At 51.2% G+C, this 14558-nt stretch overlaps 4 protein-coding genes across 4 annotated transcripts; 3 read left to right on the forward strand and 1 right to left on the reverse strand.

Moving 5' to 3' along the window:
* Nucleotides 1-42: 42 nt before the first annotated feature.
* Nucleotides 43-2047, reverse strand: QC764_0067930 (uncharacterized protein). The gene is made up of 2 exons (XM_062940601.1): nucleotides 1421-2047; nucleotides 43-1215 (listed from the first exon to the last, which is right to left on the reverse strand). Exons 1-2 carry the CDS (start codon nucleotides 1523-1525, stop codon nucleotides 1015-1017), a joined length of 306 nt encoding a protein of 101 aa, XP_062800633.1. The 5' UTR covers nucleotides 1526-2047; the 3' UTR covers nucleotides 43-1014.
* A 204-nt stretch (nucleotides 2048-2251) lies between these two features.
* QC764_407680 (uncharacterized protein) lies at nucleotides 2252-4986 on the forward strand (the record flags this gene model as incomplete). The annotated part of the gene is given in 4 exon segments (XM_062947059.1): nucleotides 2252-2629; nucleotides 2642-3839; nucleotides 3889-4659; nucleotides 4710-4986. 3 exon segments carry the CDS (start codon nucleotides 2713-2715, stop codon nucleotides 4984-4986), a joined length of 2175 nt encoding a protein of 724 aa, XP_062800634.1. The 5' UTR covers nucleotides 2252-2629; nucleotides 2642-2712.
* A 1738-nt stretch (nucleotides 4987-6724) lies between these two features.
* Nucleotides 6725-8401, forward strand: QC764_407670 (uncharacterized protein; the record flags this gene model as incomplete). Its single annotated transcript, XM_062947058.1, has 2 exons — nucleotides 6725-6780; nucleotides 6844-8401. 2 exons carry the CDS (start codon nucleotides 6725-6727, stop codon nucleotides 8399-8401), a joined length of 1614 nt encoding a protein of 537 aa, XP_062800635.1.
* Nucleotides 8402-10017: 1616 nt separating this feature from the next.
* Nucleotides 10018-12341, forward strand: GCN4 (General control protein; the record flags this gene model as incomplete). The annotated part of the gene is made up of 2 exons (XM_062947057.1): nucleotides 10018-10091; nucleotides 11234-12341. The coding sequence occupies 2 exons, from the start codon at nucleotides 10018-10020 to the stop codon at nucleotides 12339-12341; spliced, it is 1182 nt and encodes a 393-aa protein (XP_062800636.1).
* Nucleotides 12342-14558: the final 2217 nt, after the last annotated feature.

Here is a 14558-nt window from a genome sequence, read left to right on the forward strand (position 1 = left end):
GGAAAAAGGGCAGGTGAGGTATGTAAGGTGACCCCCCCAGGTGAGCAATCGTGGCTGAGGCGGCTAATTGAACTTCCCATCCTATCTGTGTTCATACTCAGAGCCCACGGTTACACAAAGCGGCCTGTCACCTCCATATTGGGGACTGCTACACATTCATAATTTCATGCTCCCGCAGCTCAGTCTCATTCCCCACAGTTCCACAAGCAAAACTAACCAGCCACACTTTCCCTCGGTGAGGCTCGTTTCAACAGCACTCGACTTTATCTCACCTTGAAGTGTGTGCCTTTTCCGACCGAGGTCACCTCAGATGACACGTCAAAAAAGCGGTAAGCAAGAGACAAACTTACAACAGTGCAATGGGACACATCAAGAGGGGTCCATTTTTGCGGGGCACCTGTCCGCGAACTTTCAAACAAGGGAGTTTGAACGTGTGTAAGTGGTTCGCCGGGTTAAGGGTTGGGGTTGTAGGTGGAGTGTCTGAAAAGCTAGGAATGAAAAATGTCACCAATCTCAGGTTTAGGCATGAGCAGTTGTGCCTTGGGCGGAAATCTCTTGACGGGACATGGCTGCTCTTTACGAGGGAAAACCGGGAATGCTGGTGTGATGCTGGTCTCTCCTCGGTCATCAGATATCTGGCGGTGAGACCTGAGGTCCCTGTGCTATTTTTTTCAGCTGAAGGGCTGAAAGTTGCACTAGAAGACGTCTATTGATCGAAACTACTGATGTTAGCTGTTGACACGGTGTTAGAGAGGAAGTGTTTGATTTTGTGGAACTGGGGAGGTGAAGGCTGCTCATCTGATCAAAGGCGAAGCCTGGAACATCTCCCGTGTAGCAACACCTCTGCCAGCTCTTGAGGCGGTGAGAAGACGATGATTTTCTAGAATATAGTTGGAAAAGGCGAGGCACCCCATAAGGTGACCGGATTGGAACAGCCACCAAGGTCTGCCGAGTGTTGAGGACGTTAGTCGAGGTAGGGGTGATATGGCTGTCTGGTCGTCTTGCCACCTTCAGTCAAGCCATCAGACTAGACTCGATAACAGAAATGCGGCGAATGGTGTACTCCACAGGTTCGCCATATCTGGGCGAGATTTGAGAACCACCGAGGGACTTGGGCCCTGAATCAAGGTAGCGGAGGCCGAACGGAGAACTGCTATGCTTGGAGCTGGCGAGGCAGATTAATGAGGTTTGGATGTCCATGTTCGAAATGTGGGCCTAGAAAGATCTTAAGGTGACGGTACGAACGCTGCGGAGACTTTATGGAGTTCGATATTGAAACTCTGGTTCGGTGCCGGCTTGCATGATTCCGGAGATGAGGGTCACTAGGGTGTAGGCAAGTTGATATCGGAGGCCCTGAACTTCCAAAAAAAAAAAAAAAAAGAAAAAAATTAAAGTTCAGTCAAGCATTGACCAGACATACCTTTTGTGGAATAGAGATCAGACTAAGATCCCGGTTCAGATGGATGTCGTGGTGGCTTGGCTGTTCCTGGCCTGGTCCGATGTTAAACGGTTCCAAATGGAACATGGGCACGGGCGATATCCCAAGGAACTGGAACCAGGGGAAATGTCCTAGAACCGGCAGTTCAGTTTGATGCTAGCACGAATGAACGAAAAAAAGACCCGAGTGTGGCTGATGGGATGGCCATGACTCCTTGACCGTAGTGCGGTAGATGTGAGGCCTGGTCCTATGACAAACGGGATATGCACCCGAGGAGAGGGCACCGGTTCACGGAGGGGCTTTAGCGAAAAGCCTGCCAAGATCCATTTCCTCAAACTCGATGGGGTGGAAATGCCTAATCCGTAGTTATGAGGGCGATGAGGCAATGCGGAGGAATTAGATACCGCCCTTCGGAATTTAGCACTGGGCTGGAGATTCGGGTCTCGTGTTGATGCTGGTATGGGACGGCGTCCTCCCAGAGCGGTTCATCTTGGGTGAGAGCATCATTTTATGGTAGATTGAGGCACTGAAATGATAGTGTATGATCAAACCGAAGCAACCATGTGTTGTAAGACCACGAGCGTCTCTCCACGTGGTAAGCTTTGAGATGTGTTGGATGAAGGACGAAAAGGGACAGGGACAGGGCCACACTCTTGGCTCTGTCATGAGAGAGAGCCAATCAGTCAGCCTTATCGTCGGTAGCCAATGGGGACTGTCCATTTCAGAAAACAGTGGGTCGAAAGTGGCACTGCAAGTACCCAAAGTACCCTTGTCGGTTGTGCCGCCGTAGGGCTCTCACCCAGGGCGCGCTCACTGTCGCGAACTTCCCCGCGCCTCTGGGCTGTTGGAGCCTGGTCATTCCGTTGGCCGTTGGCGATTTACTCGGATGGCGGATGGTGTTAACATTTCGCTTCTTTGCTAAAACCGTCCAACTCCCTCACCATGCCGGTGACCGACCCGGTGACTGTGAATACCTTCATCAGTTCCCTCCGGCCTGGTCTGGCCGTCCCCGCGTGACATCACCGCCTGCACGCTCAGGTCCCCCCCGCCATCAGCCAAAAGGCATCCATTCTCCTCGTGCCCGCCTGGCGGCTGTGAGTTCATTCAGCTCGCTCTCCAAATCTCACCCCGCCATCTCACTCACCTCATTCACACAACCAACTGTCTTTTCTTTCATCAACGCTCATCAAGACGCTCATCAAGGCGATTCATGGTGGCAAGCGAGGTCCACATGGGTATAACTTGCAGCATAGACACGGTCGAGTCTGACAGCGATGCTGAAAAAAATAATACGCAAGTCCCCGAGGAAACGCACCCGCACTCAGTCAATATCACCCACACGGCGCTGGTTTACAAGATCGATGGCTGACCTGTTCGTCCACAGGCCCGACGTTGTGAGTGAAGCTAGCGCAAGAAGCATGGCTGTAAGAAAGGCTCAAGGCTCTGGCGCTGAGTCCTGTACTCGGCTCAACGGGGTGTCTAATGGTAATGGAACTCGAGGTGAAGGCTGGATGGCTCAGTATGACTGCGTTGGGCCACTGGAGGCTGCTGCAAGAAGACGGAATCCAGAAATCGATTCATCAAGCCCCTGTCTCACAGATCAGCTTCATGCTTTCACTGGACGGACGTCTGAAGAAACAAAGAAACCAAAACCATGGTCGTTACGGAGTTCTTCAAGAAATGTGACGCTCTCAGCTCCGAGAGAATTCTTTGACGCAGCAGATAAGGACATTGAGGGAACTATCACGACGTATGACGAGCTACGGAAGGCACTCAAGGACCACGAAGATGCACTTTCGTTTGAGAATACCTGCACGATCAACGCTTCGGTGCTCGAGATCAAGGCCAACGCTAAGCTTCAGGCTCTCAAAAAGGACGACATCGAACGCTATTACACGCCAGCTCCGCCCAGGCAGGGGTTTCAGGGCCAGGAGCATCCTCGTTTTTACGGAGATCATTTCCTTTCCAACATCGACTTAATTCAACAAACCCAACTTTTCAGTCTCTTCCGCGCCATGCCCAAAGGCGCTCATCTTCATATTCACTTCAACGCTAACCTATTACCAAACTTTTTACTTGATATTGCGAAGGAGATGACCCGCATGTATATTTGGTGCAACATGCCACTGGTGAATGACAGGGGGCAGGTAGACCGGACCGCTTTGGATCGGTGCCGGGTACAGTTCAGTATTATGAACGAAGCGGCAGTGAAGGAGCGAGGCGAGGGCAATATTTTTGATGCCGCTTACCAAAACAGGACTGTGATGCAGTTCTCTAGGTTTCGGGAAGAATTCCGTCGGAGGTACGCCCAGGAGGACATTGACAGAGTTGATAAATGGCTACAAAACAAGCTGGTCTTTGAAGAAGAGGAGGCCCACGGTTTGCTTCAAACAGCAAAAGGGTACGTGGACTCCGTTTCCTTGTGAAACCATTGCTAATCAGCAGTACAGGGCATGGGAAAAGTTCAACGCGAGAACGCAAATGATGAAGGGCCTCTTCAACTATAAAAGTGCATACGCAAGATATACACGCCATTGCTTAGAGGAGTTCGCCGATGACAACATCCAGTACGCCGAGATCCGTGTGAATTTCATGTCGACAAACCAAGTATGGGAAGATGACGGGTCCAAAAAACTTGACAACGAAGGAATCACAGATCTGATTATCGATCAATACGAGAAATTCCAACGCCAGCATCAAGGAAAAGTGGTTCAGGGGCTCAAGATCATCTATTGCACGCCACGGTCATTCGACACCGAGCAGGTGGAAGAGTCGCTTCACGAGTGTCTCGAGTTCAAGCTCAAAGAGAAGTACTCAAACTACATTGCCGGTTTTGACTTGGTTGGCGAAGAAGGCAAAGGTCACCCCTTACATTACTTCACAAAGCAGCTGCTTCGATTCCAGAAGGCCTGTCGGCTAGCAGGAACCTCCATACCGCTTTTGTTGCACTGCGGTGAGACTCTGGATCATGGCGATGAGACGGACAGAAACCTGCTCGATGCTCTCCTGCTCGGGTCCAAGCGGATCGGCCACGGGTTTGCCCTGCCGCGGCATCCTTTTATTATGGAGCAGATGAAACAGCACAACATCTGTGTGGAAGTGTGCCCAATATCGAACGAGATACTGGGACTCACGCCGAGAATAAGCGGGCACTCTGTGTACAACCTGCTGGCTAACAATGTCCACTGCACTGTGAGCACCGACAACGGGACACTATTTAGGTAGGTTTCCTTTGATATTGTCTCTCGCCAGGTATGCTGACGTGCTCTAGATCGCGATTATCACACGACTTTTACCAAGTACTGGCAGGAAAGGCAGACATGACGCTCCATGGACTTCGGCAGCTGATTGAGTGGAGTCTTGAGCACTCGTGCATGGATGCAAAGGAGAGGGAAAAGGTGCATACCGCTTGGCTCCACATGTGGGAGAAGTTTTGTCTGAGGATTGTCAAGGGTGAATTTGACCAACCACAACAGCGAAGAGACGGCGAGGCTACCTTGGGGGTGGCTGGAAACGAGAAAAAGACAGCTGTTATGCCCGGCCCATGATTCTTGGCCTCTCCCAGGGCCAGTAGAGACATGGAGAAACAGGAAGAAAGGTTTCGGGCGGTAGAATATGACAGGTATATGACAAAGACAGCAATGTGTCTGGCTGGGGTTTGTTTTGCAATCATGTCATGGTTCACGGTTATAAACGGGATTTTAAACGGTAGGACAGGGCACAGGGGGTATATGACGATGATGATACCATGTTTGGGAACGGATTAAGATTTTCTGGGCCTTCTTTGTTTGAGTATGACAGGCTCTGCTCACGGGCCGCGAGGCCATGTTTGGGGGTCGGGATGGAAGAAGCGATACATGTCACATTCGTGAGTCCTTCTTAGGAGGCAGGGTTGGTTCATGGGTTTACTGGGCTGGTTTACTGGGCGAGTTACACACTGGGTTGTTAGAAGGGCAAAACAACGGTTGACGGGGACAATGGCAATGGATTTGGAGTTCATGGCGTTCAATCACCTAACTTCACCTTGGTCATCTCTCACAGCCAGCAACCAGTTTCAAGGCGATTCCCGGATGACTGAGATGACAGATCAAACTTTTCTCCTTTCTTCGGCCCTCTTCCCTTTGTCACTGTCAACCTTTACTCAATTCCCACCTGATCTCTCACGCCTGTTATCGACAAAGCGATCAGGCTGCCAGAGCCTCATGAGCAGTCCGTCAAATCAGGTACGTCTCCATTTTGGGCCGCCCCGCATTTACATTGCCATACAACTGTTGGTTGCATCATGTTTGCACCTTCGCTCGGATTTGCGGACCAAGCCATCCACCTATCCATCACCCATCAGGCTGAGGGGGGGCTGAGACGTGCGCGCGGTCACGACTTCAACCACTCAGGCAACATCGCTCGCATTACATAGTTCCCATCCCACCATCCCTCAGGAAAGTGAAGGGGGAACGACCGGGGGGGAATTTCCCTTTCCTACAACAAGAAGCCTACACTATCGTTCCACCTGAGGTATGTGTGTCAGCGTAATTGGACAAGGTCGGCGATAGACTGGGCCCAAATCAAGGCTTGTAAGCGCGCCGCAGAGGCTCTACGGTAAACAATCGACTTTGTTTCCAGGACATGAAAGATCATTCTCGGGGAGGATGGTTAGAGAATGCATTCTATGCAGGGGCCTTTTCCACCCGCTCCGCTCCCGTTTTTGGCCTTCTGAGATCTTACTATCACTGGGTACCGCTGCCGTGGAGCTGGATCAGGCTGAGATGTTCAGGGACGAAGGAATATGAAACCCCTGGTTGAAGATGTGGTATTAAACCCACTACAGCTCACCTCCATTTCATCTTCTTCATTTAGCACATAGACTGAAGTCAGCAGCGTTTTTCTTTTTGTCTTATGTCTAGGTGCCGGTGAAACCGCCAGCGAACAACCTCAAAGTTTGCCTTACTCGTCGGGCGTTTCTCTCACACACGCATTTTCCAATCATCGCTTCTATTGCCTGTTTTCACCCCACCGATTGACGAGACAGGTGTAACACACAGCTACCATATGGTGCACCTAGATTGTTTGCGCCAAGCTGAACTAGAGCTGAGCCTTCAATCATCCCTGACTGGGCGTTTCGAGCGTCGACGACGTGGCCGCGCGACGAACTTTTTTCTTCTCTCTGAATAGTTGTAAACAATACAGTGTTGGTCTCGTCAAGGTTCTCTTTTACTCTTGTTCTTCAGAGTCGTATCTAGGAGACTTTGAGCGCCTGTATTATACGTTATTCTGGACAGCATCGTCGCCATGACCAGCCTTCCGCTGCCTCTGGATGAGGATGCTCCCACGGGAGCGCTTGCTTGGTATGTATTTCCCTCGAATCCCTTCAGAACTTACCTTAACAGAGTAACTAACTTTCAACAAAGGTTCCCATACGGCCGTCAGGATCTTCCAGGTTGGCGCTTCGACGTCATCACCCTCCTCGCCATCATCGGCGAGTCCAGCGTCGCTGAACACGCCCAAACCCTCACAGCATCCCGTCTCTGCCTCCTCCCACGTATCATCCCCGCCCCTCAAGCCCTCCTCAAACCAGTGCGGCCTCAACGACTCCCAGAAGCCAACGCCAAAATGACAGGCGTACACAGCGGGGTGGTACTCGACACGGTAGGTTTCTTCGCAAACATCCTACAACCCCTCGACGAGATGAAGCCCTTCTCCTTCAAAGTCCTCGAGATCAAGCACACGAAGGAAGCTTTGGAAGCCATCAAAGCGGGCAAAACAAGAGAGGAAAAGGGGAGACTTACCACCTCCACCAAGGGCAGCAACTGGTGGAGAAGAGGCTGGAGAGGGCAGCAAAAACCAACAGCACTGCATATCAAACCTACCACTGATACCACCACAGTCCTCACCCCCTCCCAACCAAGCTTCTTCGGCCCAACCAACGCCAACCCAACCGAAAAACCACCCACCCGTAAACCCACTGTTCGGTTCGCCACAGCAGCGGCAGACGATGACCTCGAACGAGGCGGCTCCTCCACCACCACGCTCACAACCTCTGATAATAACCACCCCCACCTCCCCCACCACCGAACATCAACCATCAGACCCTCCGTCCCGGCAACGTTATGCTCCCCCGTGCACCTACTTTCGATTTTTTCATTTGCCCTCACACTGGCAATCATCATCCTCTCCGCCCTCTGGGAAGACGGCACGGCCATTCTGGCCATAGTATTGATGTCGCTGGCCTCGTCGGTGGTTTGCTACGCCTCGCTGTGGAAGCCCGTTCTCATGAACAGGACCACTTCGGGAAAGGTGCCCGAGGGGGATGTCGTGATCAGGACGAGGGAGGGGGCGTTTCTGCTGATTAAATGCACCGAGGAGGTGGCGCGGGAGCTGTATTCCGGGACGGAGGAGTGCAAGTATGTGGTGGAGAGCGATCTGTACAGGCTGTACATGGGGTTGGGGATGGTGCTGCTGATGGTGAGCGTGGTGTTGCTGGGGAACTGCGGGTGGAACAGTCAGGTGCTGATTGGGGGGGGTTATATCTGTTTGAACGGGCTGTATTGGATGATGGGGTTGGTGGAGGAGAAGAGGTTTTGGGATGTGGATAGGAGGTATACCGTTCGGGATGTGACCAAGGAGGATTCAAAGGGCGCGCATGCTTTTCCGGAGGGGAAGGATAAGTGGGAGAAGGATCGGTTGGAGGATGATGAGATTCCTAGTTTTACGAGGACGATGTGGTATGCGATCAGGGAGACGAAGGGGCAGGTGGCGTGGGTGAAGAGGAGCGGGGCGATGCCGAAGACGAAGCAGTGGAAGAGGTGGTTGGAGGAAGCGCAGAAGATGGCTGAGAAGGGAGAGAGAGGGTGGAAGGCGGTGAGGAGGAAGGGGGAGATTATGAGGGAGGAGGGGGCCGAAGATGATGCGGAACAGATGGCGCCTGCGCAGGAGGTGCAGAGGAGGGGGACTGTGAGGGGGGAGTGAGGGAAGTTGTGTGGTGGGTGTTGGGTTGTATGAATATCATGATGCCTTGGGCGTAGCATTGGTTTGGATCTAGGATAATGACCATCATCATAGAAAAAGGTTGGGTAGGGTCAAAATACTAGGACTCTCATGAGATGTCGTCAAACGTGGATCGCGAACACGAGCACTAGCCTTCAAAAAACGTGAAACAATCTTTCGTCGACGCTGGAGTTAACGTTTGGTTCCATCCGAACCCCATAGCACAACCCGGGCCTGGCCCTTGAATCCCGAGAGCTTGGGACCCCGCGACAAGCTTTCTATAAGTTGGCTCGAGCTTTCATGAACCTCATCTACTTCAAAGACTGACTAGGCTCCCGTTTCTTCACATGGCAGATGTACCTACTAACCTGCAGGAGCACATTTCTTCCCCGGAATCTCCCCGGCATTGTCTTGTCACCATTTACAAAGTAGCCCAGCCTCGGAATACAAAGGAAGCAGAAAACGTGCCGCGGCATGCCGTGCCGTACCTCCAAAACCCGGAGACATCGGAGGTGGGACCGGATCTCGGCCGGGTCTCGGCCGGCTAAGAACCTCATATTCACCTCGGCGCTGGCCAAGAAACTCCACAGGTTTGTTTCCCTTGGGATTTTCCAGCTGTTAGGGAACATGCCTGGAAACCCAGAAGCGTCATTTTTTTCACTGCAAGGTTCCATGTTGTCGATCACTTTTTGATGATGGCTGATAAGTGCTGACGTGCAGTTTTGAATCCATCCATCCCATCCCACATCCGCTTGTTGCGGTTAGAGAAACCGGATATTTCCCCAAAGTTTTTTTTTAAGTTTTTTTTTTTTCCCCTTCCTTCCTGTGGCCTCCTCAATGCCACCGGGATTTATGGAGTATTCCACTCAAATCACAGTCCCATCCTCCACAATTGAGGATATCACAGTGGGATCTCTGCAAAGTTTCTCAAGTTTCAGCCGATGGCGCCATCGTCCCGCATCTCCATTTCCTGGATCTGGATTCTGAACAAAAAAGTTTTGAAGGTGGGGTTGGCTGGTTGAAGTGGATAAGGTGGATTTTGAATACGAAACCCTGCAAGGGCAGGCAGGGCTAAGGTGGAATTAGCCGAAGCGAGTGACTCACAAAACTCAATTGCTGTTCAACACAACGGTTGCAAGTGGTCAGCAAAGCAATTGGGGGTTTTGATTCGACGGCGCAAAAAGAAGAGGTGAGCTTGTTGTAAGAGAAAGGGAACTGCAGAGGTCTTGTGTGTGCTATCATCAATATATCCAGATGTGGGTGGGCTTTGAGGCGGAGTCGTGTCTTGTGCCTCGAATGTAGTGTAGGGCTGCTGTTTTTCCATCCTCGATGCTGTGCGACCGACCGCCTCGCTGTTGTTGCCCAATCTTCACAGCCCTCGAGGACATCTGTCTGGAAACGTTTCCTTTTCTTCTTCAGCCGGGAGAAAGGACCGCAAGTTGATAGGACTACCACCGTAGCTGCGCGGTCCTAGCGGCTCTTCGACAATTGGACGATGTTACACATGCAAGCACTTCGCAAGGCGTTGCGCGTCCGGGCAGTCGGTCCCTTGACGGTTACGCAGCCCTGCCTTGTGCGCCCCCATGGAAATTACCCACATGTCCACATGGACGATTTGCAATAATTCATTGCAGTTCCATGCGGCTCTTTTCTCACAGCTCATATGTGTCTAGTTGTCGGTGTGCTCTACGAATCTCCTTGTTGCTTTCGGGTTCTATGTCAACTTTTTGACATGTCAAGCCCACCGCGCCCTTGGGAGGCCTGGCAGACACCCTGAACCGTGCCGCCGGCGTAAGCCCGTCCGAGCGTCGCTCTTTTGCTGCAGTTCAACCGGAAAGGCAGAGTGGGCCCAAATCCCACTGGTCCCGTGTTATTGGATGGGAGCCTTGTGATGAGATCCACGGTGGGGCAGTGCTACACCAGAGTGTACCACGGTACAGAATATTCAAATGGACCATCTTGGGGCCGATTGGAGTCTATGTGTCGGGAGAAGCTGAAGAAGGTGCGAGGAAGACTGGCTCTTATGAAATTTGTGTCAGCTAACGAATCCGACACAAACCCAATGGGAGATCAGCTTTCGCGAATGTGTTGAAGCCAAAGCTGGGCTTCAAAACTAGCAGCGACGCTACGCGGTTTGGAGCCCCGCAGTCTGCAACGTTGTCAAGGCTGCGCTTTTTTTTGGAGCCGGTCGGTCCTCAAGTTTGTGACTCACACTTGCCCTTTTCGGCTGACCGTCGGCGCAGCCAATCAGATGGCAGATCCCACCGCGCTGCCGCCTTGGAAGCCTCTGCGGCCTGGGGCAGGCGTCGGGGTGGGGCGTCCGCTCTGCTTGCCCAGGCAGTTCGCTGCCTGATTAAAACGTCCTCTGCGCCCACTTTTCCGTCCTGCTTTCTCTTTCTCTCACCAAACCACTCACAACAACCAATTTTCAGAACAACCCAAGGCATCTACCAAGATGCGTTAAATCACCCCCTCCCCTCGTCGGAACTGCTCTTTGAGCCTCGTCAACATTTCTTCTTTTAAGAATTTTAACAATCTCCCCTCTCAACCCCCCCCTTCAGCTCTACCTTCACAGGTTGAACTGAACTACAGCACCCAGCTCTCCAGCTCGCGCTCCGGTTCACATCCCACCACCGCCATTCCCGGCCCAGACTTTTCAGTCTTCACCACGGATTCACATCAGTCATCATGGACTCCCTCCAGTACCTCGAGCCTGCCGGCACATTCCGCGCATCAACAGCCCCCACAGAATCTCAGCTTGCCCCAACAGGACTTCGTCTTGTTCGATTCGCCGATCAATCATCGTCCACATAGTAGCCGTACTACATCGCAACCTTCCGCCCACGGAGGTGTAAATCAACCACAGCAATATCGTAATCAGCCGCTCTTCCCGCAGCAGATCCCATCGCCATCACTGCAGAATCAGCGAGTTGCGAACATCATCCAGGCAACCGGCCACTCCACGACTTCATCGGCATTCACCAATCGGTTTACTACACAGAACTCGCGCCCATCGCCGCAACAGTTCTACGCCTCGTCCGCTCCATCTTCGTCTGTTGCTCTGAACATTACCAAGCAACGCCAGCACCGCCAGCACCGCCCACCCGTTCCCCTGTTCCCACAAGGTCCCGGCGGCGTGCCACCAGGCAAGATGAACATTCAAGGTAATTTCACTCCGCAACACCACCTTGCTCGCCACAGAGGCTCACACATGAGATCAGACCTGGATTTGGACGACTTCACCGCCTTTGAGGGCGGTGCGTCTACCACGTACTCGTCGCCAGCTCTCCCGACTGTCTTCGATCTGAGCTCCAGCGTCTCGAGCACGGGGCAAAACCTGGCCACCGTCTCTCCTCAAGAGCTCATGATGAACGAGCCCTTCATGTCAGCACCCAACTCCACTGCCTTCACCGCTTTGACTTCGCCATCGCTGTATAACGGTTCCCCCGATTTCTGCGACAGCTATGAGACCTCTCCTCACTTTGGAGGAGGAGGTGATTTCGACTCCAACCCGGACAACTGGTTCCCCCTTTTCCCAACAACCAACACGGAACCAGAAGCCCCCAAGGAGGCGCTTGTTGGGCCTAAGCCTGAAGAGTCCCCAGTAATTACCGCCGAGGAGCTCGAAGTCAAGTCGCCGGCATCGGGACATCGTCGCAAGTCAAGCACTTCTCCACCAACCCGCCACTCGTCCATCGCCGGTGTCAACTCTCGCCGCCGCGACAAGCCCCTTCCTCCCATTATTGTCGACGATCCCACGGATACTGTCGCGATGAAGCGTGCTCGCAACACTCTTGCGGCTCGCAAGTCTCGGGAGCGCAAGGCCGCTCGCTTGGATGAGCTTGAGGAGAAGATTGAGAAGCTCTCTGCTGAGCGTGATCATTGGAAGCAGCTGGCTTTGCAACTAGGTGCAAAGGAGTAAATTGGTGCTCAGGAGTAAACCAACCAAAAAAAATAATAGGCAATCGGCTTCGTCGTACGGCACATTATCCCCCATTGTAATGGACATTGGGGAGGGGATTTCATCGGATTCTCATTTTTCTTTTTCTGTCTTTTCTATGGTTTTTTTACTTGGGAAGCCGGTCGTCAGCTTTGTCAGCGGACCAGGCAATGTTATTTGTCGTTCAGTATCTGGTCTCCTTGGAAGGAAATAACTAGTTGTTTTTTGACCATTCCCCTTGACCTTTCCGGTTCATTGTGTTCTTATAGACTCAATTAAACCCTATGAACTTGTGCTCCTGATTTCTCTGGCGTGACTATCTTTGACAGAAGTTTTTGTGACTGAGATGGTATGTGGTACTGTTGGTGACTGCTCTCGTAAGTGATACTCTCAAACCTTGTGTCTCCTGACTGCTCCGTGACACGGGACAAGCTTTCAAGAATATGTTGCTGATGCATTCGCTTCCAACTATTTCCACTGTAAAACAGATGCCTGGTGAGACTCATTCTTCCACCAGTCCAGGTAGCTTCTCTGATGGACTTTGCGCAAGGCAACTATGGTGTGGTGTGATGTCTCCAATTTGGACAGATGGTTGCCTAGGCCATCTCGTTTGTTCAGAAAATGACCCAGGTTGGTAAGCTCCATGTGGACTTGTTCGGTGAGTTGAAATAGCTCATAGCAGAAGGACCATGAACAAAATTGAAGGGTAGACTTTGTGTGTGTATTGAGATGTTGGTAGCGTAGAAGGTATGAGGGAAATTCTAGACGGTTGGGGAAGGTTAGTCTCACGAGTAGTTAAAGTAAACGAAAATGATACGATAAAAGTAGGCTTCATGGCAGGTAGATGTATGCTGAGTTGCTCCGAAATGCAATGGTGGGTTGAGTGAGCATTATGAGAGGTGGTGGTAAGGCAATGTGTATGTTTGCCTACTTATGCATACCTTGCTCTTGTTGCAGCCTTGTGTTATCTGCTGTTCCGGGTATTAACTCGTCCTTGCTCTGATCTGCTACACTCTGGTTGCTTCTTGTGGCTGTTCTTTCCTACATGGTCCTTCTTCCGAGTACTCTCTTTTCAAACAGCCCCCTTATTCGTTACCTGCTCCAACCGCCTCCCCATTAGCGATTTCTGGCTATTCCATCTCCATTTTCCCCTCCCAAGGTGCTGTTTGTTACCTGGCACCCTCCCCACGAAATGATTAGCACAGCAAGTTAGCTAACCCCTTATTATACTGTGAACCATACCTAAAGTAATAGGTTTTTTATTTTTATTTTTACTATCTTTAAAGGCTTGTTAACTGTCTTTAAAGACTATTAACTATCTTTCACAGCGTATTAACTATCTTTAAAAGACTAACGCCTATCTTTCGAGGTATGGTTTATAGTATAATGTGGATTTAACCTACTTTTGAGTGCTAATTATTTTGTGGTGAGGGTGCCTGGTCGTCCATCTTCCAGTTGCCGCTGTTCACTTGTTTTGTCCAAGCTGTCTCCTTCAAGTTGACTCGTTTTCGACTTACTACTCGCCCATAATCATCATAGTTTTTCATAAGACATAACCGGCCAGCATACACGCAGCAGACTCACAACTGAGTCATCATCAATATCCAGTCAGCCAACGTCAACATATCAACAGCAACGAGCAACGAGCCATAACCATCCAGTAGTTGCCAATCCATCCGTCAGTTCCTGTATGTATATCACCAGTCACATTCAAAAGTCAGGCATATCATTAGTCCCGAAAAGTAGCGCATAGCCTCATGTCATTTTGTATTCTCCAACTGGCCCCCCTTTCCTATCTTAACCCCCTATCTTCAAACTACCATACAACCCCTTCCCCTTCTCTCCCCCCCCCCTCCCATCCCCATCATCAACCGCCAGCATTAATCACAAATAGTTTTTATCAATATCGTATCCCAGTTCAAGAAAAAAGTAATAATATCACCCCCCTCTTCCCCCTTCTTCACCACCCCATCCATCCCCTCATCATCTTTCTTCTCATTCCATCCAACCAGCACACCAATCATAACCCATCATCCCCCTGCACCATCACTCATACACAAAAAGCACAACAAACCAACAACCACGCATAAGAAAAAAAAAACCAACACAAGAAAAGGACATAGCCACATAACAATAAAGCTCCCGATTCACAGTATGCTCTACTACATGAAACTACTTTCTTTCTTTCCTTCCCCTCTA

This window comes from Podospora pseudoanserina, chromosome 4 (assembly GCF_035222485.1).
Source record: "Podospora pseudoanserina strain CBS 124.78 chromosome 4, whole genome shotgun sequence".
NCBI lineage: Eukaryota > Fungi > Ascomycota > Sordariomycetes > Sordariales > Podosporaceae > Podospora > Podospora pseudoanserina.

What these genes read in the sequence shown, in the direction of transcription:
- QC764_0067930 (XM_062940601.1), bottom strand. Translation starts at nt 1,525, where the DNA reads ATGTTCCATTTGGAACCGTTTAACATCGGACCAGGCCAGGAACAGCCA. An exon ending in TGATCTCTATTCCACAAAAG is followed by an intron (nt 1,216 to 1,420) that starts GTATGTCTGGTC and finishes AGATCTTTCTAG; the next exon opens with GCCCACATTTCGAACATGGA.